General features: G+C 47.4%; 2 protein-coding genes across 2 annotated transcripts; one reads left to right on the top strand and one right to left on the bottom strand.

Annotated features, from left to right (window-relative positions):
• Nucleotides 1-3902: 3902 nt before the first annotated feature.
• On the top strand, nucleotides 3903-13293 carry Tex261 (testis expressed 261). The gene is made up of 6 exons (XM_076832962.2): nucleotides 3903-4072; nucleotides 4989-5068; nucleotides 6394-6547; nucleotides 9599-9666; nucleotides 10292-10394; nucleotides 10563-13293. The coding sequence occupies exons 1-6, from the start codon at nucleotides 4003-4005 to the stop codon at nucleotides 10676-10678; spliced, it is 591 nt and encodes a 196-aa protein (XP_076689077.1). The 5' UTR covers nucleotides 3903-4002; the 3' UTR covers nucleotides 10679-13293.
• Nucleotides 13294-13863: 570 nt separating this feature from the next.
• Nucleotides 13864-19197, bottom strand: Ankrd53 (ankyrin repeat domain 53). Its single transcript, XM_076832746.2, has 6 exons — nucleotides 18869-19197; nucleotides 18525-18654; nucleotides 17996-18195; nucleotides 17090-17254; nucleotides 16527-16647; nucleotides 13864-14565 (listed from the first exon to the last, which is right to left on the bottom strand). Exons 1-6 carry the CDS (start codon nucleotides 19195-19197, stop codon nucleotides 13864-13866), a joined length of 1647 nt encoding a protein of 548 aa, XP_076688861.2.
• Nucleotides 19198-24157: the final 4960 nt, after the last annotated feature.

Below are 24157 nucleotides of genomic sequence, written 5' to 3'. Positions count from 1 at the left end.
CCTGTTGGGTTGAGCCCTGGGACCACAATCCAACTAAATGCCCATCCAGGCTTTGAGTGCAGTGAATTTTGAGGGAATGTGAGAAGACAAAATAGTGAAAACATTGGAGACCAAACCAGGGGTGACTAAAACTGAACTCCTCTGGTGTATTCATTAGTTCCTGCAAGGATAAAGACAGAGGGAGGAAAGGATGAGCCCAGGAGTCCAGGCAGCACGCATAGAGATAAGGCAGGACCAAGCCCACTAGCCAAAAGGCACGTGTTGTGTAGACAGGCAGAATCACCTGACCGCAAAGACTGGTGACTTGAGGATACAAAGGAAAATCACATGGTATCTGAAATCAGGCTTCCCACATTCAGATCTCCTCTAAGCACGAGGTGTGTGACTTTGAACCTTTCTGTGCCTCCATTTCTCATCTGCAAGATGGAGACAATAGTAGTAATGTCACTGGCTCAGCCGGTCTTTTAACTCACTCAGGATAGAAATCAAACATGACTTTTACATGGAGAGGGTTAGAAAGAATCATTTGTTACATTGATTAGTTAAGTAAGATGGTTACCTCATAGGCAAGCATCCATCCTCATAGGCAGAATAGCAGACAAATCAAGGGGTGAATAGCATTTATACATTTAGGGGCTACAAATTAACATATACATAAGCTATGGGGCAATTTCTTATTGTATCTGTCCAATTTAAACTTGGTCAAAAATGTTTACACGTTTCAAAATGTGCCTAAAATTGTGTTAGGTCTCCCCCAACTACCTCCTGGGCATATCTTTTAACACAGAAATTCATTTAAATGAGGATTACAGTTAGATAGGTCAAGGTGTTGTGATCAGACATATTTGCATCATGTTTGATGTTTTCTGTTGTTTATCTTGAACAATGGAAGTAGTTGGGTAGGGTTTACCATTCAGCTTAAGCATAAAGCATGCAGGCCTTTCCTTTTGTCTCTGACTTGAACTTCAATCCTCTACTCCTGTTTCTGCCACTTATCTTAAACATAGAGCATGTAGTGCCTTTCTTTTAATCATCACCAATTTTTTTTTTCCAGTACTGGGGATTGAATCCAGGGGTGGTGTACCACTGATATACATCCCCAGCCCTTTCAATTTTTTATTTTGAGATAGGTTCTCACCGAGTTGCCTAAGCTGGCCCCAAACTTGTGATTCTCTTACTTTAGCTTCTGGAGTTGCAGGGCTTATTGTCACTTGACTCTTATCACCAATTTTTAACCCTATGCTCCTGCCTCAGTACTATCTCCTATACTAGTTGTGTTAATTCATCCTCACTCGGAATGGTGGCACAGAGCACCGTGACTGCTAGCACACCTTATCTTCTGTCCTTGATGTTAGTTAAAAGGTCAAGAAGTGTGATGTTGACATAGTTAGCTTTCCCCAGGCCCCCTCATGAGATTTTTTGGGAGTTGGTCCCCACATGCAGATATTACATGGTAACATATGAATGTCAGTAAAAATTAAAAGAATATGTGTAGTTACTAGGGCCTGTCAAAGATTGAATTAACAATCTGGTCAGGACTTCTGAATCTACAAATCCTGTCATTGTTGAAACAAGTCCCTTGAATTGAGTGTGGGTCCCTCCTGCTCTCTTCTCTTTCTCTCCCTTAAGCAAGGCCTCGGCTTGCTGCTCCCCAGCCTGACTCCCTGCTAGGCATGGTCCCAAGGAGCCTCCTGATCCCTGCCCTGTCATGTTGGGCTGGATGGAACAGATAGGAGCCAGTTGCTTTTACTTCTCACTGTTTGCTTCTCGTGGCTCTCAGGAAATTATGGCTCTTTCTTCCTGTCTCAGAGAAAATTTGGTTCCTTAGTTCTGATTCCCATGGCCAGTCTGCAATCTTAAAACTGTGGGGCAATGAAAGTGTCCAGATCTAGAGTAACAGTGCTGGCTGGCTTAGTCTAGGGTAAATGTTCCCACCCTCTGGAGCCTCAAGTTTCTGGAATGGGATGGAGGATGCTTTTCTATTTTTTCCTTTACGGAGAGGTATTTAAAGATCAATTAAGAATTTATCATGCCTCTTTGCTTCTGTGTCTCAAATATAAACTGCCTAGAAGAAAAGATCTGAGAATGAAGCTACCCTGTTGGGCCAATCAGGAACGACCAAGTCACATGATCCAAGGTTAGCCCTCTTCCTTCTCAAGTACCACACTGGCTTTTCTCACAAAGTGATTGGGTAACAATAGAAAATTTGAGACATCCTAGTAGATCTAGTATACTGTGGACATTTTTAATTTTTAAACTATGAATAGGTGATATATTTACATAGCTCAGTGTTTTGAAGATATAAAAAGACATACAGTGGGAATGCTTTCTTCCACTGTTGAACTCCACTCCTTTTCTTCATAAGAAAATGTATGTATTTCATTATGGTAAACTATACACGATGCAAAACTTACAATTTTAATGTTTTTTTAAAGTATACAGTTCAGTAACAGTAAGTGTGCATTTATTGTTCTGCAGCTATCACCACTATTCATCTCCAGAACATTTTCCTCCCCAAATGGAAACTCTACCCACTAAACAATAAGTCCCTATTGGCTGCTGTCCCCAACCCCAGGAAACTGTCATTCTATTTTCTGTCTTTATAATTTTGACTACTACAGGAACCTCACAGGAGTGAACCATACAATGTTTGGCGTATTTATTTAAAATAATATCTTCAAGGTTTGTCTCTCAAGTAATTGGCTTTTTTCACTTAACATAATATCTTCAAGGTTCACATACATATGTTGTAGCATATGCCAGAATTTCACTTATTTTTTTAAAGAGAGAGAGAGAGTTTTTAATATTTACTTTTTAGTTTTTGGTGGACACATCTTTATTTTATTTTTATGTGGTGCTGAGGATGGGACCCAGCGCCCCATGCATGCCAGGCGAGCGCATTACAGCTTGAGCCACATCCCCAGCCCAGAATTTCACTTATTTATAAAACTAAAGAATACTCAGTTGTATATACATGCCACCTTTTCTTTATCCTTTTATCTATCAGTGAATATTTGTGTTGTTTCCACTTTTTGCCTATTATGACTAATGCCACTATGAACAGTGGTGTACAAAGTCTCTACTTTCTCAATTCTTTTGTTTATATACCCCAAAGTGGAGTTGCTGGATCCTATGGTAATTTTGACTTTTTTATGCATCAAAATGTGATGCTGATAGAAAAAGCATACCAGAATCCTTTTATACACACTTTATTTGTACGCCTGTCTCCGCCACTAGATGGGGAACTTTTAAACAAGAACTTCCTTCCTCTTGATCCTTCAGCAACTCTCCCAAGGTTTGGTAAGCGCAGACCATGCAGTTAGCATCCTGCGTTCTCAGCATTGAGCAAGGTGCAAGCGATACAAAGGTACAGAAAGAATCGACCCCCAAAGAACTGAGCCTCTATATAAAGGTCGAGTTAGGTCTGAGGGTGACCAATTAAAAGCACTCCAACTCCTGACTGTGAGGCTTCATAGATGTGTGACCTGGAGCAAGGTAATCCAAACTTCCATGCAGAAAATGATTAGCATTATTGGATCAATTTCCGTCACGAACATGGAGCTTGGCCTTTTACACAGCTCCCGGCACTTGTAAGACAATCAATAACTTCGTCCTTGATACCTGCGATAGCAAGAGAAGGCCTAGTGGACAACCTGCACTCTGAGCTGCTGTAAGAGTCCCTCCTCTTCTCTGCTCCTGGGAACTGTCCCGCGGGTGGCCGCCGCTCTGCGTCCGCTGGGCGGCAGAGCTGGAAAAAGAAACAGCGGAGAGCAAGAGCGGGGCCGAGGCGGCAGCAGCGTTTGGTCCTCCGAGCCGGCGGGCGGCGCTAGTGCGGACCTAGCCGGGGGCGGCGCTCGGGCCGGGCTCCTCTCGGCGGCCGCGCACAGTCGTAGGCCGTCCGCGGGGCGGGGACGCGGCGGCGGTGGCGGTGGCTCCGTGTTGCCGGAGCCCAAACGCGCAGGCCCGTCCCGGCGGCCGCGGGGCGGGCGGGGTGGGGGCGCCATGTGGTTCATGTACATGCTGAGCTGGCTGTCGCTCTTCATCCAGGTGGCTTTCATCACACTGGCCGTCGGTGAGAGTGCGCGACCCTGGCCCTTGCGGGCTTCCGCCCCGGCATTGGACTTGCCAGGGGTCGCTTCGCGGGGGGTCTGGAGCGAGTTGGGGGTCCCTGCTCAGCGCCCCCGTCCTTCGTCGTTTCCCACCCCCAGCCCTCCATGTCCTGCCACTCTCGGCTAAGCCCAGCCGGTTGGCCTGACCGCGCGTCCTGCCAGGTGTCACAAAGTCCGCTTGGCAGTGCCAGATTGACTGAAGTGCCTTCCGGGCGCCTGCTTACCGCTTAACCGCTCCCATCCTCGCGGGCCCACCTTGCCCAACTTTCCCCAGCACTTGCTGTTGCCTTGTTTCCTCTGCCCCTTTGTACTTGCTGCTTTCCGCCTTTGATGCTCTGTTCCCTTGTGTCCCCTTCCTACTCCATCTCAATTAAGATCTTATCTTCTCCTGAAAGCCCTCCAGGATTTGGTGATCCGGCAGTGCTCAGTCCTTGCCCTAAAGTAGCTTTCTTACATTGGGCTAGTCTGACTCTTCTCCCTACTTGTTCCCACCTCCCCTCAACCTGGTCAGGAGGGTTCTTGTCTGTCTTGTTCTACTGTATTCTCAGCACTCAGCCTAGCACCTGGCCCATATTAAGTGCCCTAAAGAGATTTATTGAATGAGTGCATGAAATTATGTTCTCTGGGCCAGAGGTTAGCATTGCCCTGAGGAGTCCCATGCTGGCTTCCATTCATTCTTACAAAATTTCTCCTTAGTTGCTCCAACAAGGTTCTGCTTCTCCAGACTTGTAAGGGCAACATGTGGATTGTTTGATTTGTTCCTTAGTTTCTGGAGTCTGTGAGGGTTGGTGGGGAACTGGCTGCTGAGAGGGATGACCAGGATGGCAGAAGTCACCCTGGCTGATGTTCTCCCTGCTTGTTCCTCTCCCCATTCCCCAGCGGCTGGACTCTACTACCTGGCAGAACTGATAGAAGAATACACAGTGGCTACCAGCAGAATCATAAAATACATGATCTGGGTAAGTGGCTGCTTTCCCCAATATTCCCCTTTGTTCTTGTCTAGCTCAAAAGCAGGAAGTGGGGAAAATTTGGCTTGGATGATGAGAGCCCTGTCTGTGACCTGTCTTGGGTCTGCACTCCTGAGCCCAGATTTGGGCTTGCCACTTGGCCTCCTTCCCCAAGTGGCACTGCAGACCTCGTTCTCTGTTCCTAAGGTGACAGCTGAGTGGACATCCTCTGTTGACAGGCCTGTGACTTTGCCTTTGCTTGGCTGTTTTTCACTGTTTCTGGCTCCTTGCTCTGTCCCCAGCATTTAGAACTTACAGGAACCTTAAGGACAGTTTTGAATGCTTGTTCAATGCTGTCTTTCTAATGGGATTGAGTGATTTGTCCTAAGGAGAGCACCCCCCCACACACCACGCGTGCCTCATGGGAGGCTTCTCTTCCTGGATACGGTCTGTGCTATTGATGTCAAGGCCACAGGAGTGATTGCTTGCTGACAGATTTCCTCCAGCTGCAGGAGAGACTGGGGGTACATCTGGACAGGAAGAGTCCATTGCCACTCAAGCCTCCTGGGGTCATCAGCTGCTTCCATTCTGGGCATGGCCTGGTGTTGGAAGTTAGTGGTGGAGACAAGACTGTAGCCCTGAGCTCTGGGCTCAGAGGCCCAGCATGTTGGTGTTGGTGCAGGAATTAGACCTTCCTTCAGCCAACTGTCACTTGTTAAGCACTGACAATTACACATCTTTAGAACATGTTTCTCAAATTTCGGGCACAATTCATTATTGAGCTATATAATCAGTTCAGTAGGTTGGGATCAGCATTTAGAAAAAAAAAAAAAAATGGAATAGGGGCTTGGAGTGTAACCCAGTGGTTACATAGCATGCATGAGGCCCTGGGTTTGATCCCCAGCACCAAAAAAGGGAAAAAAAGAAAAGGAAAGACTAGTATTAAATTTGAGCTCTGATCATATATATGTATGTGTGTGTTGGGGTCACTGTAGTACATTTTTCTTACTTTGGGTAGTTGTCAAAGAACTTCAAGGGTTGATGATGTAGCTCAGTGATAGAACATTTGCCTAATGTGCATGAGGCCCTGGGTTCAGTCCTCAGCACTATAAAAAGAAAAAAACGCAAAAAAAAAAGTTTTGAGAAATGGCATTTAAAGAAGCTGCCCTTTGAGAGTTGAGAGTCTAGCTGGGGAAACCAGGCCTGTGACTATAAATGAGGGGATTAAAGTATGAACCTAGTGCTACCCATAGGCAACTGGGGTTAGAGAGTCTGGGCAGGATGTGTGGAAGGGCTTCCTGCATCGAGTGCTTCTTTTTTTTTTTCTTTTTCTCCAGTTCTCCACAGCTGTGCTGATTGGGCTCTATGTCTTTGAGCGCTTCCCCACCAGCATGATTGGTGTAGGCCTCTTCACCAACCTGGTCTACTTTGGCCTCCTCCAGACCTTCCCTTTCATCATGCTGACCTCGCCTAACTTCATCCTGTCATGCGGTGAGAGAGGACAGGATTGGGGAAGCAGCTGACATGGTTGAATAAATATGCCCATCTCAGTCCTGAGTACTGAAGGGGATACAGAGAAGAAAGCAAGTCACAAAGTCCTCCAGGAGGCAAGGCTGGTTGGGCAGATGGACTTCTCAGTCTTGAGGCCCCTAGACCCTGACTTAGCCCCATTGCCTGGAATTTTTTGGGGGGGATGGCTTAGGCTGGGAGGGCCTTTCCAAAGAGGTAAGTTTGAAGAAGGATTTGGGAAGGGAGAAGATGGTGTAGATTGGCAGAGGCAGGGCTCTCGACTGAGTAGTCCCAGCCTCAGAGAAACCACTTTGGCCTAAAAAGCCTGAGGCCCTATCTTGAGAGGTAGGCAGCTTCCCATTCAGTCCTTTCGCCTAAAGTCATGATTAAGACTGGAGCCTTGCCAGGCATAGAGGTGCACACCTGTAATCCCAGCAGTTGGGGAGGCTGAGGCAGGAGGATTGTAAGTTCAAAGCCAGTCTCAGCAACTTAGCAAGGCCCTAAGCAACTTAGTGAGACCCTATCTCAAAATAAAAAATGAAAAGGGCTGGGGATATGGCTCAGTGGTTAAGCACCTCTGCTTTAAAAATCCTTAGTACCAAAAAGAAAAAAAGACTGGAGCCTCAAAGGACTGTGAGCCTCCTGCAGACAAGGGCCTGGTGCAGATGTCTCATGGGGACTGCCTTGTCAAGTCAGATTCTCAGTGGTTGTAGCTCCTTTGAAGTTGAGAACTCCTGCCTTCTTGCCTTTGCTCTGCCACCACTTTCTAACTTTGTGTAGTCATGTCCCCTTCCCTGGGCCTTAGCTACTCGATCTGTTTGGAGGTAATACTTCTGACAGGACTTTGGGAAGGAAATTCATTTGGCACGTAGATGATTATAGAGGTTTACAGGTTTTACAGGTGTTCATGGAGAAGGTTTCAGAAAGTTTTTCATCACAAGGTTTGCTGTTTTATCTGCTAATCATATTGGTCAGCCTAGCCTTGGGTCAGGGTATAAGACAGAGACGGGGGTTGTTTTAGAGCTACTTTTCTATTTCTGTGGAAAACTTTGAAAGAGATTATTATCCACAGGTAGGGCTCAGTAGTAAACTAGGACTGATCTCTTCCCTGAGTGCCTTGGTGTGATTTCACTGTAAAATTTCTTCATCAGGGTTTTTTGTGGGAGTCCTGACTCCTCTGACTTCCTTTATCATTCCCCCAGCCTACAGCCTGCCATTTAGATGCCCAAGGAAGTTTAAAAAAAAAAAAAATTTTTTTTTCAATTTATTTTTTGGTACCGGAGATTGAACCCAGGGGCCAAATTGCGGAGGCTGGCTTTGAACTTACGATCCTCCTGCCTCAGCCTCCTGAGCCCCTGGAATTACAGGCATGCACCACTGTGCCTGGCTAGATTTTTTTTATATTATTATTTATTTTTTAGTTGTAGTTGGACACAATTCCTTTATTTATTTATTTATATGTGGTGCTGAGGATCAAACCCAGGGCCTCGCATGTGGTAGGTGAACACTCTACCGCTGAGCCACAACCCCAGCCCTAGATTTTTTGTTTTGATGGTACTGGGGTTTGGACTCCAGTCCTTTTTATTTTTGAGACAGGGTTTTACTATGTTGCCCAGGTAGCCTTGAACTTTTGATCCTCCTGCCTGAGCCTTCCGAGATTCTGGGATTTTCCAAAAGCTCTTGAGGGCACAGGGCATTGTCCTGTCTTCAGTTTCCTTTAGCCTTAGCATATGTCTAGTCAAGCAGAGCTCTGGTCATCATCTTAGAAGGGGTGAGGCAAGGGGGTAGAAAAGAGACATGGTAGTTGCTGTGAGGGGTGTGTGAGGAGGTTCAGATTCAGGGGACATGTTCTTTCTAATGCCTACCCTTCGTCTCAACATGGGAACAGTTAGGGACACCTATCTCTGAGTAACCTCTCTCCAGGATCTACTTGCTTGTTCTTTTTCATAAACTCAGTTGCACACTAAAGAGGTGTGTGTGGGACCAGAACATATCAGACTAGTTGCCTCTCTCTGGGGTAGGATGGGGAAGGACCTCCTCCCTAGTATTTTGAGGAACCATATGATTATACCTCAAAGTGTCTACAAACGATGGCCTTTTACTCCCAAGGAATGAGGGCCCCTTTACTTGAGTTGACCATTTCTATGCTTCTCAGTTTGGATTAGAATTTCTTAAAGATCTGGTCTGCATAATCATGTCTTCCTTCTACCTACTGCCTATAGGAGAGTTTTCTTTAGAACTCATATTCAATAAAAACCAAGTTCGTGCTGAGTGTGTTGGCACACACCTATAATCACAGCTACTTGGGAGGCTAAAGAAGGATTACAAGTTCAAGGTAAGCACTGGGCAACTTAGCAAGATCCTGTCTCAAAATAAAATTTAAAAAAGCCTGAGGATGTAGCTCAATGGTAGAGCACTTGCTTAGCATGCATGAGGCCCCAATTCTGCAAGAAAACATCCACTACTAAAAAAAAAAAAAAAAAAAAAAAAAAAAAAAGTTTCATTGCAACCAGGCTTTGTGTTATGTAACACAGAATCCCCTTTTTATTAACATGCTAGAACTTTCTTTCCTATTTTCTGACTTTACTCATGATGCCCTCTGCATTGAACAGGTTGGGGCTGATTCTCCCATCTTTTTTTGGCAGGGGGTAGGGGTGCTAGGGATTGAACTCAGAAGTACTTTACCACTGAGCTACATCCCTTGCATAGTTTTTGTTTTGACACAGGGTCTTGCTAATTTGCTGAGGGTTTTGCTGAGTTGCTGAGGCTGCCTTGAACTTGTGATTCTCCTGCCTCAGCCCCCTGCATCTCTGGGATTAAAGGTGTGGTCCACCACACCTGGCTGATCCTCCCATCTTGACAGATGAGCAACTGAGTTTTAGACAGGGATATACTGGGTCAAAGCCATACTGTGAATTGAGTGCAAAATCAGGAGTGAGACACAGGGCCCCCAAATCTCAGGGCCTTTGGAAGCTTATGAATCCTGTTTTACATAATGCCTCCCAAGCTGACTGACTCTCCTTCCCTTAACAGGACTAGTGGTGGTGAATCATTACCTAGCATTTCAGTTTTTTGCGGAAGAATATTATCCTTTCTCAGAGGTAAGAATTGCATAGCATATGCAGCTAGTAACAGGAATGGGGGAGTAAAGGGAGTAAAGCATGATTTGCTTTATAAACTTAGCTATGATCCAAAACTGAGTACATTGAGGGATCACGTGTTTTAAAAAACAAAACGTGATATAGATGATTTTTGAAAGCAGTGTGGCTGAGGAACTGAGGGATCCCTTTGGCTGAGGTGGGGAAGATACTGCATTCCCCAGTGAGTCCTTAGGGTACCCTGATGGGGTCATCTGAGGCCCTGAAGGGACACTGGGTTGGCCTTGTCTGACTCAGACCCCACAGGGCAGGGGTGGGCTGTAGCTCTGAGCCCCAGAACCCATCATGGCCTGCCAGGGTTTTCTTCCAGGATTGCTCCATACCTTACAGCTCCAGGTTGAAGCCCCAGGGAAGGACAAGGTCATATCTTTGGGAATGTGGCCTTTCACTACTGAATCATCTCTAGATCTGAGAATGTCCAGACCCTATTTCCTGGCCCCTAGCCCTTGCAGAGATTAGGGAGAGGCCTTGTTTCCAATTAGCCACCTCTCTAATACCCATGGTGGCCACACCTAGGCTGCTCTTGCTGCCTCCTGGACATCCTCTTTTCAGTCTTTCTTGTTGCCAGGTCCTGGCCTATTTCACTTTCTGCCTGTGGATAATCCCTTTTGCATTTTTTGTGTCGCTCTCTGCTGGGGAGAACGTCCTGCCCTCCACCATGCAGCCAGGAGGTGAGAAGGGGTCTGTAAGGGCCAGGTGGGGGGATGCCAGCAAGGCCTGAGTTGGCTGGAGGCACCTGAGCCCAGCCCTATGATGAGATACTGGGGCTCTGGGTTGGGAGAGCTGTGTGTATACACATACACACTCTGATACTCATCTCCCTTCCTGTGTCTCCACAGATGACGTGGTCTCCAATTACTTCACCAAAGGCAAACGGGGCAAACGCTTAGGGATCCTGGTTGTCTTCTCCTTCATCAAAGAGGCCATTCTACCCAGTCGTCAGAAGATATACTGACCTTCCTGGGGAGGGGATGTGGAAGCAAGATCAGGAGAGTCAGGCACCTGGACCTCTGTTCTAGGTAGGGGCCAGGAGTCTGGAAGGCACCTTCTACCGGCCCTGGCTTCCCTCCCCTCAATTCTGAAACTCCATCCCACCCTCCTCAGGGTACTCAGCTTGGCTCGGATCTGATGCTGCTGGACTGTCTCCTTCACAAGGCACCAGGGAGGGTGGAAGAGCCTGCTTAGCCAGGAGGTCCTCCCCTCTCTCTCCTGAGGAAGGTTGGGAGGTTCTGGCTCAGGCAGGGCAGGGTCTGTGAAGCTGGAGAGCAGTTGGTGACAAGTTCTCTGGGCAGATGGCCATAGGGAGGGGCCATGTCTTGGTACCCAAGAGAAATGGTTTTTGCTGTTGAACTGTGATTTTTGTCCAATTGCTGATTCCCATTTGAATAAAGATTCTAGGTGGCACTGTTTGCCTTAATACCCCCAAAGTTCACCTTCCTTTCTCCCTGCTAATCTTCTGCCTGGACTAGACTAGTTGTCTGCTCCAGGGACTCTTCTGGGTCTTATCCTCACAAAGGAATTCTTCTTGTGGCCCTTAGTGGGAAGGGGGCGGAGATGAGGAATAGAACCTGGGCGGGGAGTTTGAGGCAGCCTTTCTTATGCACCTGTCTCATCTGGGTCTTTTCTCCCTGAGGCTCTGGCAAGCTGGGGATAGGAGATAGTTTAGAACTGGGTTAAATTTTCAGAATAACATCTACAGTATCCTATTTATAAGTCTTCCTCTGAGGAAAAGGAGTGGTTTCTGGTTGAATTCTATTCCAGGCTCAAAGAAAAAAATAAAAACTGGCTTCCAGGCAGCCTGGGCTCTAGCCTGTTTTTTAAGAAATGGGGTTGGTGGGAGAGGCTGTTTGTCGCTCCAAGAGCACACAGGTCTGGTACTCTTCTGTGTGCTGCTGGCCTCCAGGGAGATGATCTCTGCCTTCTAAGAAGGCAGGCCAGGTCTCAGGCACAGACCAGCATCTGTTGACCTTGCACTCCAACTACAGTGCCTTGCAAGTGCTCAACAGTACATATTGGAATGAAGTCCCCATGAGAGCCATCACTGGCCATGTCCTATACCTCACAGTGAGGCTACAGGTGCAGAAATATACTGCACCTGTGTTATCTTTAAACCACTGGGGAGACCCTGTGCTTGGAAATCTTTCCTCTCTATATCATGCCTGAAGTCCCATCATAAGCCCTTCATTTCCTTGACTTTAGCATTTCCATTCTCTTAAAATGCCAGCCTTCCCCTTTCCCTGGGAGGACTAGCACATTTTGGTCTTCTTTGGATGCAGGTGAGATTCCCAGGCCCTTTTCTGCTATGCAGACAAGGACAGACACGACACGGTAGAGGGCACGAGGCCAGCATCTTCCTCATTGATGGATTGAAAGCTGGCCCTACTCTCCCTTGCTGTCCACTTCTTTATTCCTCATCCTGATGATGTGGCTTCACTCCCTCTGTTTACTCTACTGCTGGTCAGCGCTCTCCCATGGGTGGCCAGGGATCTTCATGGGCTAAATCCAGCAGACGCTTTATGCCTTATCTTATTGGATCTTGACAGCAGCTGACATGGCTGATCACCACCTGCTTCTTAAATCACACTTCCCTGGCACTTCTGTGGCTGGTTATCCCTCTGCCTCTCTGGCTGCTTCTTTTAGTCTCCTATGTAGGCTTCTCTGCTTGCCCTGTGTATGCTAGGGTCTTTCAGGATTCTGTTGTGGGCTCCCTGGGGGAGCACATCCAGGTTGATGGCTTCAGAGATTCTGCTAAGGAACTAAGAGTTGACCTCCATCCCCAGCATCCCTCCTGATCTGAATCATAGTTCTGCTGCCTTCTGGGTTCACAGACCCAGAATGCACATAGCCCAGTTGGCACTTGTTGCTATCTCTGCAAAACTGCCCCTGTGGGGTACCTGTCTTGGTTTCAAGATCACTCAGGAGCCAGACAGGAAACTTGCTTTCTCTTTCTGCCCTTTATGTCCAGTCTCTAAAAATTGTCAAGTTTGTCTTAACATCTCTTGATTTGAGCCACTCCCACTGTCAGCTTTTACCTTCTGACAGCCTCTGACCTTTTCTCTATCCCATGGCTAGCCAGAGTTATCTTTCTAAAATGCACAGTTGGATCAAGTCACTCCCTGGCCTACAGCCTTCCATGGCTCCTCACTGCCCTCAGGATAAAGTCCAGACCCCTTAGCATGGCTTGTGAGACTCCTGGTATTCTGGTCCCTGCTTCCCTCTCTGGCCTTGTCACTGGCCTTCTTGCACTCTGGGTTCCCATCTTCTGTATGCAGAGATACCATGGCTCTCGTGCCACTTTGATTCTCCTTTCCTCCATTCACTTTGGTACTTTGTCAAGTCTCAATTAAGATTTTATTTCCACCAAGGAGCTTTGAATGTCCCATCTTCCACCAGCCCCACCCCAGCACACCACACAGATCACTCTGGGCTTATTTGCCTGCTTTATGGTCTGTCTCCCCACTAGACTGTAAGCTCCTTGAGGGCAGGAACTGTCCTTGAATTTTTGTATCAACATTGCCTGGTTTGGTACCTGGCACATAGAAAACACTCAATAAATGTTTGTTTAATGAATGAATTGTGATGTGCGCACGGGGGTTTCAGGGGACTTGGGATGGCTTCCTGGAGGAAGTACAGGTGTTTTCATAGTCTCACATCAAAGCCACAGATCTCACTGAACTCCAGAAACCTCTGGCAGTAGGAGTAAGGGATGGCAGCTCATGTGGTAGGAAGCCCATGACCAGGGTGTGACATATTAGCTGTCCTCCACCCAGGTTGGATCTGCAGTGAGGAGTGAGGCTCAGCTCCTACAGCAGGCAGTAATTCTGACTGCAGAATTTCCCTGCAGTCCCTCTGTTTTGGAAGCCTGATCCCAAAGGGCTGGGGTAGGGAAGCAGAGTGTCACTTTTACATTTAACATAGTGACTGACCCCCACTTTGAATCTTAGAGCCTTGCTCTTTTGGATTCCTGGGGGATCCGAGGGATTTCTTCACAGAAAGAAGGGAGGCCTGAAGTCTGAGCTAATGAGCTGGAGAGTGGGAAATTCATAAACACTCCTTCCCCATCCTCCCCACCCACAAAATGAATCACCACACCTCGGCCTTCACTGGTTTTCCTCAGGTAGAGAGGCCACAAGAGTAACTTTATGGAGGGCCTTGGGGGGAAGGCAGGTCAGGGGACCCCTGATGAGCTCCCATGGCTGCCAGGAAGGCTTCATCAAATATCTCACGCAGGTTCATGACCAGAGCATTGGCCTGGAAGGTGTCTTTACTGAAGTGCTGCTTCTTAGGCACATCCAGTATGTTGATGGGATAAAGGCCCTGGGGCACCTTCATCCTGTATGGCTGTGCCCTTGGGTACAGAACTCGGACTATCACCTCGTAAGGCAACTTGGGCACGGGCGCCACCCAGTGGCCGTCCACTGTTTGCAGCCATGCTCCACCAGTAGGGTCTGGAGTCACTTCCAGAAAGTCCTGGAAGTCGTGCTCCAAGCATGGGTCTGGGTGCACGCCCAGGCGGATTCCCTGCGGGCTTCCAATCTTGGTGGTAGGTGGTCTGGAAGGGTTAGTGCTGATATTCCACGTGCTGGGCTGTCTGATATTAGGCTTCTGGTAGCTGGGCTTGGGAGGCACCACCCGCTGTGATATAATTTGCAGATATTCCTCCAAGGAAGGATGGAAGCTCATAGAAATCTGGGATTTTTGACTCTTGGAGAGGGCAGTATGCAAAGGTTGGACATCATCCTCCTCTTCCCTGGTTTTGTGGACCAGGCTATGGCATTGGTACGGCAGCTTGGAATGGAGCCACTTCCTGAAATCAGCTTCTCTCAGAAGTTGGCGTTCTTTCTGCAAAAATAGGAAAACAGTGGTGGTGGCCTGCTCTAGTACTTGGGTGGAAGAAGGCCCTAGGGTTACAGGCCTTGGAAACCTTAGGTCTACTATTCTCACACAGGGAAACCCTGAGTTTGAGAGAAACTCCAGCCTATGAGAGCCGTTATTCTGATGAAGGAGACAATTTTGGTCCCAGAGCTTCTGGGCTGATTTGGAGACTTCTGACTTGATGGGGGAGACATACTCTCTGACCTGGTGAATCTCTAACTTAAGGAGGGGGACACAGTTCCTGTCCTAGGAAAACCCTCAAGCCTTACGGGGATAATAGCTCCCCTCCCAGAGAAGAATCCTCAGTATGATAGTGGATATCTGTCTTGCCATATGAGAGTCTCTGATTTGATAGGGAAAAGGCAAATGAGAAGTCCAAACTACAGCACTGAACCTGGAATAGGGCAGAGCTAACCTGGACAGGGCTCTCAGAGAGGTAGGCTTTGAGTAGCCATGTAGGGGAGGTTACAGTTGGTTGTCTCCCAGGCTGGGTAGCAATGATTTGTCAAACTGTCCTTCCCTCCATTGGAACTGAACCTTCCACCTGTCCTAGAAACTCCCCACCCTGTAGTCTCAGCGTCTCACTCCCAGACTGTTGCTAAGCAATCATTGACCCAGCTGCAAGGGGTAGGCTCTGATTAGGCTAAGCCAATCATAATCCCCTCAGCCTTGCCCCAGACTTCAGTCAATCAGCATATGGCTTTCCTTTAGTTCTAGTCATTGGAACAAGAATGGACACATGATCCAATTGAGGCCAACAAGAGATTTCCCTGATGGAGATCTAGAAGGGAGTCTGGGGAGGGTTAGGGCCACAGGAAACAGAAGGGCTTTGCCTCCCTATGAACATGTATGTGACTGTGAGAGTTGGGTGACACAACAGAGGGATTCAGAACAGTGAAGAGAAGTGCAGCTAGATCATAGCTGGAGTCCGAGTAGGGCCCTGTAGCCCTCCAAAACTTGATCTGCCTAAGATTCCTAGCATCTCTGTAGGTTCTTCATTTTTGTTGTGTTGTTTGTTTGTTTGCAGTCTATTTAATTATTCCTGCTTGAAATCCTCCTTTCTTCCCTAGCCAAAGTCTTTCATTGCTCTGGACCTCTACCAGAGCAGTTTCTAACTCTAGTTTGTCTAGCTTGTCATTTCTAATTCACATCTGATCTCCAAACTTGCCATTCTCTGCATATATTATGTTCCCGTGTGTCCCTATGCCTTCCTACATGGCTATTCCTTCTGCCTGGTCAGCCCTTCCATACTTCTTCATATGGCCAACTGCTTCCCACCTTCAAATATCCCTCTTAAGAATCCCTTCCAGGACCCTCCTGACACCTACCACCCCCATGGGAACATTACCTGCCTCTACACTAGAGTGGGTACCACACCTTTTGGTCTTTGGGGCCACAGGGTCTGGCAGGTGCCTAGTGTGGTGGTCTATTGGGAGGAAAGGTGAATCATCTCTTTAACAGAGTGTGAGTCCCAGTGCTGGGCAGGTCCTGGTCTCATTGATGAGAATCTCATCCTGAGTAGGGCTTTTGAATACTTGCTCTTTTCAGCTATATTTACTTTCTGACACAGGAAAAAAACGTGACTGAAAGTGTGGCTTATATGGGAGAGATTTCACCAGAGTATGGGAGAGAGGGGGGCTCTTTCTGGTGGAAGTGCTCCCCCTGCCCCTGGTACTGAGGATTGAACCCAGGGGTGCTGTACCACTGAGCTATATCCAAAACCCTTTTTCTGTTTTGTTTTGAGATGGGATCTTGCTAAGTTGCCCAGACTGGCATTGAACTTATGATCCTCCTGCCTTAGCCTGCTGAGTGGTGGGCTGGTTGGAAGTGTTTCTAATGCTCTTTTCACCATAATACATAAGTTACTGCTCTCTGCTCACAAGCTTGCAAAGCAGCCAGTGCCTGGCCCTGCCCAGCCTCCCCCTTACTTGATACTCAGCCAGGTAGTTGTGTTCCTTGACAATCAGCTGATCCTTGAGGTGCTTCAGTTTCCCCATCTCACGGGCAAAATCCTTCTTGTCCCGTTTCCACATGGCATCCTTTAAGAACCTGATGCCAAGATGGGCTGTGTCATCCCACAGAGACTTTGTTTCCACCAGGGCTGGGGAGACTGGTGGCTATTGAGGACTTGGAGGGGGTGGGAGGAGCTGCCAGAGCAGGGGTGAGCAAAATGACTCTTGCTTTTGTCCAGGGGTCCTTTGCAGGGAAAAGAGGAAAGTGTCTGGTGGTCTGGTCACCGCCCCCTGCTGAGGAGCCAGGGGCACCAGGGTAAGGAAGGATGGCAATGTTTAGCCCAAAAAGGTGAGGCCTGGCAAAAACCTCAATATCCTGGGCGGGGGTCCTCCTTAGCAGGCTTATCCCCTTACCATCTGGTTTCCCAGACCTTCCTCTCAAAGGCTCAGCCTTGGGTGAGGGCTCTGGGGGAGGATCAAGAGAGGGTTTGGGAGAAAGGGGTGGGGATGCAGGCTGGGGGTGATTCTCACACCCTCACCGGGCACAGGCACGACGGTTCCATATTTTGCAGTAGTCAATGGGCTTGCAACCGGCGGCATCTTTGGCATGGACATTGGCACCATTCTGCACCAGGAACTTCACACAGCTCAACATTCCTTCACGGGATGCCAGGTGCAGGGGTGTGGAGCCACTTTTTGTCTGGCTGTAGAAGGCCCCATCAGAAGGGAAGAGATTAGAAAGAAAAGGTGAGGGTGTTTGCTCATCAGGTGGGCAAACCAGTTTCCAAGCCCTGCTCTGCTGCCAGCACACTGGGTGACCCTGGCTGTGTCCCTTTCCCTCTCTTGTTAATTTAATGTCTGCTCCTGGACTAGCATGTGATCCTCCCAAATATCAGTTGAAGACACTGGCAGTGGTTCCCAGACTTAGCTGCAAATCAGAAACATCTGGGAATCTTTCAAAACTTGCAAAGCCCAGGCCACAATACAGACCCGTTAAAGCAAAACCTTTGAACTGGCTATGGTGGTGCATGTCTGTAATCCCAGCAGCTCTGGAGGCTGAAGCAGAAAGAATGCAAGTTTGAGACCAGCCTCAGAAACTGAGTTTTGCCTCAAAAAAAAAAAAAAAAAAAAAAAAAAAAAAAAAAATCAAAAGGCTGGGGATGTAGCTTAGTGGTAGAAGCAGCCCTGAGTTTAATCCCATCCCATGCCAAAAAAAAAAAAAAAAAGTCACACCCTTTAAAAGCCTCCTGGGTGATTCCAATATAAATATCAGTTTGGAAACCCGAGCACTGAGGCTTAGAAGTTTAGTGGCCACCTAAACTGACAGCTTTAGGTGGGTCCCAATCCCTGCCCTCCAGCAGCCCCACCTGCAAGGATCTGCCTGCCTAGAAGTGGAATTCCTATCTGCCCAGAAGAAGCCTCCTTCTGAAACAGGCTGGACTCACCTATTAATGGCTGCTCCTTTCTGGAGCAGGTAGTAAATGCAGGGGAGTGCCACAGTCTTGTTGTCCTTGTTAATGACCAGATGCAGAGGGGTCTGACCATTTCGGGTGGTCAAGTTTACTGGAAATTGGTACTCCTCTACCAAGACGTGTAGGCACTGAAGTTTGCCCTCCTCGGCTGCACAGTGGATGGCAGTGAAGCCCTTTGGGGTCCAGAGTACAGTAAGAGAAAGCTGAGCGAGATTGGGACTCCTGGGTCCACAACCTAGCCTATGTAGCAATTTTTGGAGTTACTCGTCTCCTCTTCCTTGTTCCCTAGGAGTGGTTCACAGCCCTTTCCCACTCCCAGTGCATCAGCTCATACTTTCCCCTCCCTGCCCCACAATGGCCTCCCATGAAAGGTGAATAGGACCAGCCACAGAGAAAAGGCCATCTCTGGATGCCCAGGGGACTACTACGTGAGGAGCTCTTTTCATAGTAGGAGGTGGGAAGAGGGGACCTCAGTCCCTGTTCCCACACTCCAAGGCCTTACCTTGTTGTCGGCTGAGATTTCCCCGCGATTCCGGTTCAGACAGAACCGCAGCCATTCCACATCGCCCACAGCGGCCGCAAACAGCTCAAAGTAGCACTTACTGGCCCTGTAGTCCCCCAACTCCAAGATGCTAGGGTCGTGTGGGGTGGGGGTGAGTGGGACTGGGCTGCACGGACCGCGAAGGGCGTCCATGTGGCGAGGGCAGTTACTAACCCGGGCACCTCCCAGGGGTCGAGCCTTGGCCCTAGCCCTGCTCCCAGTGTCCCCGACAGCTTCAGCCCCCGCCCTCTATGACAATGCCTGGGAGGCGTTGTACCCAGTGCTCGCCTTCTCTCTGGGCCCACCTGGACCGCTTGGAGTCACTGTTCATGAACCTCAGGAAGGATTTTGATGGCCGCTGTAGGGAACCCGTTGGAGTTGTCCATAGGCTCGGTCTTCTGCATTCTTCCGCTTCCAGGTCCCGGGGCTCCAACCACCGTGCAGAGCCCACTGAGGAGCTCCGGTCAGTCGAAGCTATAGAGAATCTGAAGCTCTGGCCTAAGGCCTCGCAACTGGTGTGGCAGTGCGTGGACCCTCCCACGCTCCACGGGGTAGCTACTCCGCTGTTGGCAGCCGCTTCCAGGGAGTCAGTAAGCCATCCTGCCAGCTTCAAATGTCTATAGCCTTGTTCCATGCGGGGACAGAACCCAGGCACCTGGGAGGACACCTGCCTGCCACCCACTCCCAACCCACTACAGTGCTCAGAGACAATACACCCCCACCCTAGCCACCAGGGGCTCACAGCCCTGGAAACTCAATATCTAACCCAGCAAACAGCACACTTAGCTTTCGTTCTGATTACAAAAGTTGAAACAGAAGCACAGTGTGGAAATGAAAAATCATCTCGCAGAAACCAGCTGCAGAAATCACGTTCTATTGAGATCTATCCACACGTCATGCGTTCATTTTTGTATCTCTTCATTTGGTGTTCCAGTTACTTCCCATTGTCATTCCACGTAATAAACGTACATTATGACACACCCACAGTCTAGCATCATAATGGATGTGCTGCCATGTCACATATGCTGCAGGCTCAATTCTGGTTCTTAAGATGGATTTCTGCAAGTAGAATTACTAGATGAAAAGGAATGGGTATTTTTTAGCTGTCAATATGGGATTTCCAAACTGCCCTCCAGAAAGGTTTTATATTCACTTCCCTTCCACCTGCAGTGGGGATCAGTTACTTGATCTCTGTGTCTTAGTTTCTGCCTCAGCAAAATGGGGATCACAGTGTCTACTTCACAGGTAGTCAAGGCATGCAAGCAGCCTAAGAGTGCCAGCAGAGAAGCACTATCCACACATTTACGGTTATTATAGTTGTTAAGAACTAGGGATTGAACCCAGGGTGTTTTACAACTGAGCTATATCCCTAGCCATTTTTATTTTTCATTTTGAGAAAGGATCTCACTAAATTGCTGAGGCTGGTCTTGAATTTGCAATCCTCCTACTTCAGTCTCCCAAGTAGGTGGGATTACAGGCAAGTGCCACCTTGTCAGGCTTAATTTTTTTTTTAAAAGAGAGAGAGAGAGAGGAGAGAGAGAGAGAGAGAGAGAGAGAGAGAGAGAGAGAATGAGAATTTTTTTAATATTTATTTTTCAGTTTTCAGTGGACACAACATCTTTATTTTGTGTGGTGCTGAGGATCGAACCCAGTGCCCCACGCATGCCAGGCGAGCATATTACCGCTTGGCATCCCCAGCCCTGCTTAATATGATTTTTATTGACCTGTAAAACTTATTAGCATAGTGACCCTTGATATTCTTTGCCAATATTTTCCCATTTGCCTTTTTGACTTTTTACATACATATAGTAATCAAGTACTAGCTGTTGTTTGAATCAATTTCTCTTACCGAACCATGCATGTTGTCACCTCTTCTTACTTAAGAGGATAGACCCCAGAGGAGTCCTGAGGGTCCAGTACTAACTCTGGGCATACCTAAATTTATTTCCCTCTTAGCACCTTTTCCCCTCTGCACCCCAGCATCCCAGATATTTGCTTTGGGAAAACTGAAGGAGGAATGAGGGTCTTCTGTGACCATAGTGATCTGCAGGGAAGGATGAAAATTTTCCACTCAGAAGTACCTTTCCCCTTTTCCTGGGAAACCACCTCTGAGAACCCACTTGCCCTATTACCCCAGTAATCAGAAGGAGTCAGGACCCTTGCCAAGCACCTTCCAAACTAGCAAAGCCTGCGGTTGGGGTTTAGCTCAGTGGTGCAGCACTTCCTAGCATGTATAAAGCTACCCAGACCATGGGGAGGACAGACAACACAAAATGCCCAGAGAAAGATTTGATTTCCACTTGGAAGGGAGAGGTAAGGGTATGGCTCCAGAGCAATTAGTTCTACAGTCCTAGACGAAGGAGTTGGAAGGCTGGGGGAGGAAGCACACTTCAGAGAAGTGGGGGCAGAACCCAGAGAGTGCTGTCACCATATCCCAGGTCCAAGATTAAAGGCCTACTCCTCCATGCCCTGTCCCCACCAGCCCTCTGAGCCACCCACAATCCTCCTGAAGCTTAAACTAGTTTGGATTGAGTTTCTATCACATTCAACTGAAGCCTGATTAGTACAAAGCTCTTGAAGTTAAATTCTCCATTGAGTAAAATAATTGGAACCAGTGGGATGGCCTTAAAGGGAGCCATATGGAGTAAAGCACTGCGAAGCCCCAGGGGGCATTGGAACTTGTCCCTGCACTGTTTGGGGCCACAGGTAAGTGAAACTGAAGAATTATGCTTGGAACAGATCTTGAAGCTGATTCTAACTTTCATCATGTGACTCAGCAGTGTACTGGCCCAAAGATGGTAACAGGATTTCGGGCTTGGCTGCCAGCATGTGGGAGTCTTCTATTGGTGGGTCTGGGTTCTGCCTGTGAAGGTAGTGGGACAGGGAATAGGACCCTGAATATCAAGTTGTAATTGCAGAATACAGAGAGGAAATAATATTGTCTTGTTGGAATGGACACACCCATTCTGGGGAGGAAGGAAATTTGAAAGACAGGTGTCAACAGATGAGAAAGGCAATGTTTGCCTCTTGGTTCAAGATTTGGAAGAAGAAAAGTATCTGGATTGTTCACTAATCAGTGGGGGTGAGCAGATCTTTAGGTATCTAGAAACATTAGAGAAAGCAAGTTGTGTTCCCCTTTCAGTTTTCTTGGTACTGGGGATTGAACCCAGGGACACTTTATCACTGAGCTACAGCTTTTTTTTTTTTTTTTTTTTTTTTTTTTTGAGACAGAGTCTCACCAAGTTGCTCAGGCTTGCAGTCCTTCTGTCCCAACCTCCCAAGATGCTGGAATTACAGGTGTGCTCCACTGCATCTGGCTATAAGTTGTACTCCTTAAAACACATTTCCCAGTTGTGTGCCTGCTTTCCTGTCTGTTCTCCCCCGTACTCTCAAAGAATCTGAATAGATCCTATTCTTCAGCTTCAGAACAATTCCAAAGGAGCAGCAGAACTGGGCTAGAGTCTTATTCCCTCCACTGGGTGTCTCACGGGATATCAGTTACCAAAAGCTCCCACATACAGGAAGTTATTTATTCAGACTATTATTATCTGATAGCATGCTGATCCAAAGGATCCTAGAAGGGACCCAAAATATAATTCTGATGTCTCCTAGATTTTTGAGATTTAGAATAAGTTTGTCTTAAATCTTTGCCCAACCTCCACTTCTGAAATGGTAGTATGAGGAGATTCATAGGCCCAATCCTCAAGAAATAACCATAACTGGTGGAAATCATTTTTAAGAACTATTTAAAGTCTCTGGGCATTGTCCCAAGGCATACACAAAATAAAGAAACATTCAAGAAAATCTCCTAAGTCTCATAAGAATGGTATGAATCTGTGGCATTTGAGACTTTCCCATTTCAGAGCAATGACCAAAGCTTCAATATGGGAGAATATGGCCAATAAAATGAGGGTTCTCTCCTCCTCATTCCTAGAAGCAAGACACCAGCATGCCCCTCCCTCCCCTTCCCAGCTCCAATTGGTATAGGCTCTGCCAAGTGACAAGCAGACCAGCGCTGGCTTCATTAAAGAAGGTTCGATTCATGAGTAAAACGCTAGGGAATTTTAAATTAAAGAGACAAGACTCTAATTACCTTTAAAACCAGCTCCAGGACAGCTTCTCCTAGCTCCAGCCTCCAGCCACCTAATGCAGGAAGTTATTTATTCAGACTATTATTATCTGATAGCATGATGAGGAGGCTAGCAAGAGAGAGAGAACACGCCAGGGAGTGGACTTTTATTGGGGAACAAAAAATTCCAGGGAAAAATCCCATCCAATGAAGGTTAAGGGGGGCAGCATCCCAAGGTCAGGGGCGACGATTGGATCTTTGGGGCAGTGGACAGACATGCCTCTGCATGGACAAGCCTCAGACTTGGAGAAGGATGGGGAAAGCTCTGACACAGCTGTGTTTAAGCGCCTCTCACACAGCCAGGGAGGTAACTCAAGACACGTGGGGCGAGGATGGCCTCCCACAACAGGCTAAATTCATCATGAGTGCAGCTGAAAGATTGGAGGGATCCCTTCACTTCACCCCTATTAACAGGGCAGATGCTCCACCCACAAGGATCTGAGAATATGGGGGCCCTGATAACCTTTGGCTCCACTTGCTTATATCTATATCATATTCTATATCAAGAGAGAGGACCAGATGTGACTGCCCCTGTCCAGAACCCTGCTCAAAATCAGGATGATATGAGACAATCAGGCTACTGTCCTTGCCCTCAGATCCACAAGAGGATCTCAGAAATTATGCCCAGAGAATCCAGAGGAACTGAGAGCTCCAAAGATCTCCACCAAAAGAAATGGCTTTATTTGTAACGGTGTGGAAGTTTAAGTCTAATGGTTCTCTAAAAACAATGGAGATTTTGTTGGTAAGCAATTAAAAACAATCCAAACTCTGGGACAGCTAATTTACCAGAAAGAAGCAGGGACAGAGTTCAGAAGAGCCCACCTAGAGCCAGTACAAACTTCAAAGACAAATATGACCTCTGCAAAGAGATCCGTCCATAGAGAAGTTTATTCCCAAGGGCATCATAGAAAATAAAAAATAAAGTGATAAGCTGGTGATGCACAGAGGCTAAAAGCTAAGTATTACACCAACAGAGGCAGGCTGTTTAATAGATCAGGGAAAGCTACAGTGAAAGAGGATCCTGCTTAAACCACTGCTATCTCAAAATGATGGCATGCAAGCCCAAAGCTGTGCCCTGCAGCGGTCATTTCAGAGGCTTCATGTTGAGAGGGGGAAGACTGCTAAAATAGCCCTTCCAAATCACTAAACAAATCAATAAGCAAACCACAGAAACAAGTCCCAGAGAGAAGGGGGCAGGAAAATAAGAATCCAGAATTGCTAAAACAAGTTACCTTTAAAAAATCCAGTTTTTAACAAAGCATTATGAGATATGTAAATAAACAGGAAATGATAACCCATAATCAGGAAATAAGAAATCAAGCAAGAGCAGCTGCTTGCGAAATGGCCCATACATCAGAGATAACAGACCAAGATAAGTAGCCATTGTAAGTATATTCAAAGAACTAAAGGAATGTTAAAAAGTAAAAATAGATAACATTTCATCAAACAGGAAATATCAATAAAG

The sequence above is a fragment of the Callospermophilus lateralis genome, chromosome 14, assembly GCF_048772815.1.
Source record: "Callospermophilus lateralis isolate mCalLat2 chromosome 14, mCalLat2.hap1, whole genome shotgun sequence".
NCBI lineage: Eukaryota > Metazoa > Chordata > Mammalia > Rodentia > Sciuridae > Callospermophilus > Callospermophilus lateralis.
The sequence above is the reverse complement of the archived record's forward strand: the minus strand, read 5'-3'. Positions and strand labels throughout refer to the sequence as shown.

Coding starts and splice junctions, on each gene's coding strand:
- Ankrd53 (XM_076832746.2), bottom strand. CDS start 19,197: ATGGAACAAGGCTATAGACATTTGAAGCTGGCAGGATGGCTTACTGAC. Junction 16,648..17,089: donor AACCGTCGTGCCTGTGCCCG/GTGAGGGTGTGA, acceptor TCTTGGCATCAG/GTTCTTAAAGGATGCCATGT. Junction 14,566..16,526: donor ACTACCTGGCTGAGTATCAA/GTAAGGGGGAGG, acceptor CTATTTTTGCAG/AAAGAACGCCAACTTCTGAG.
- Tex261 (XM_076832962.2), top strand. CDS start 4,003: ATGTGGTTCATGTACATGCTGAGCTGGCTGTCGCTCTTCATCCAGGTG. Junction 4,073..4,988: donor TTTCATCACACTGGCCGTCG/GTGAGAGTGCGC, acceptor CCCATTCCCCAG/CGGCTGGACTCTACTACCTG. Junction 6,548..9,598: donor TAACTTCATCCTGTCATGCG/GTGAGAGAGGAC, acceptor TTCCCTTAACAG/GACTAGTGGTGGTGAATCAT.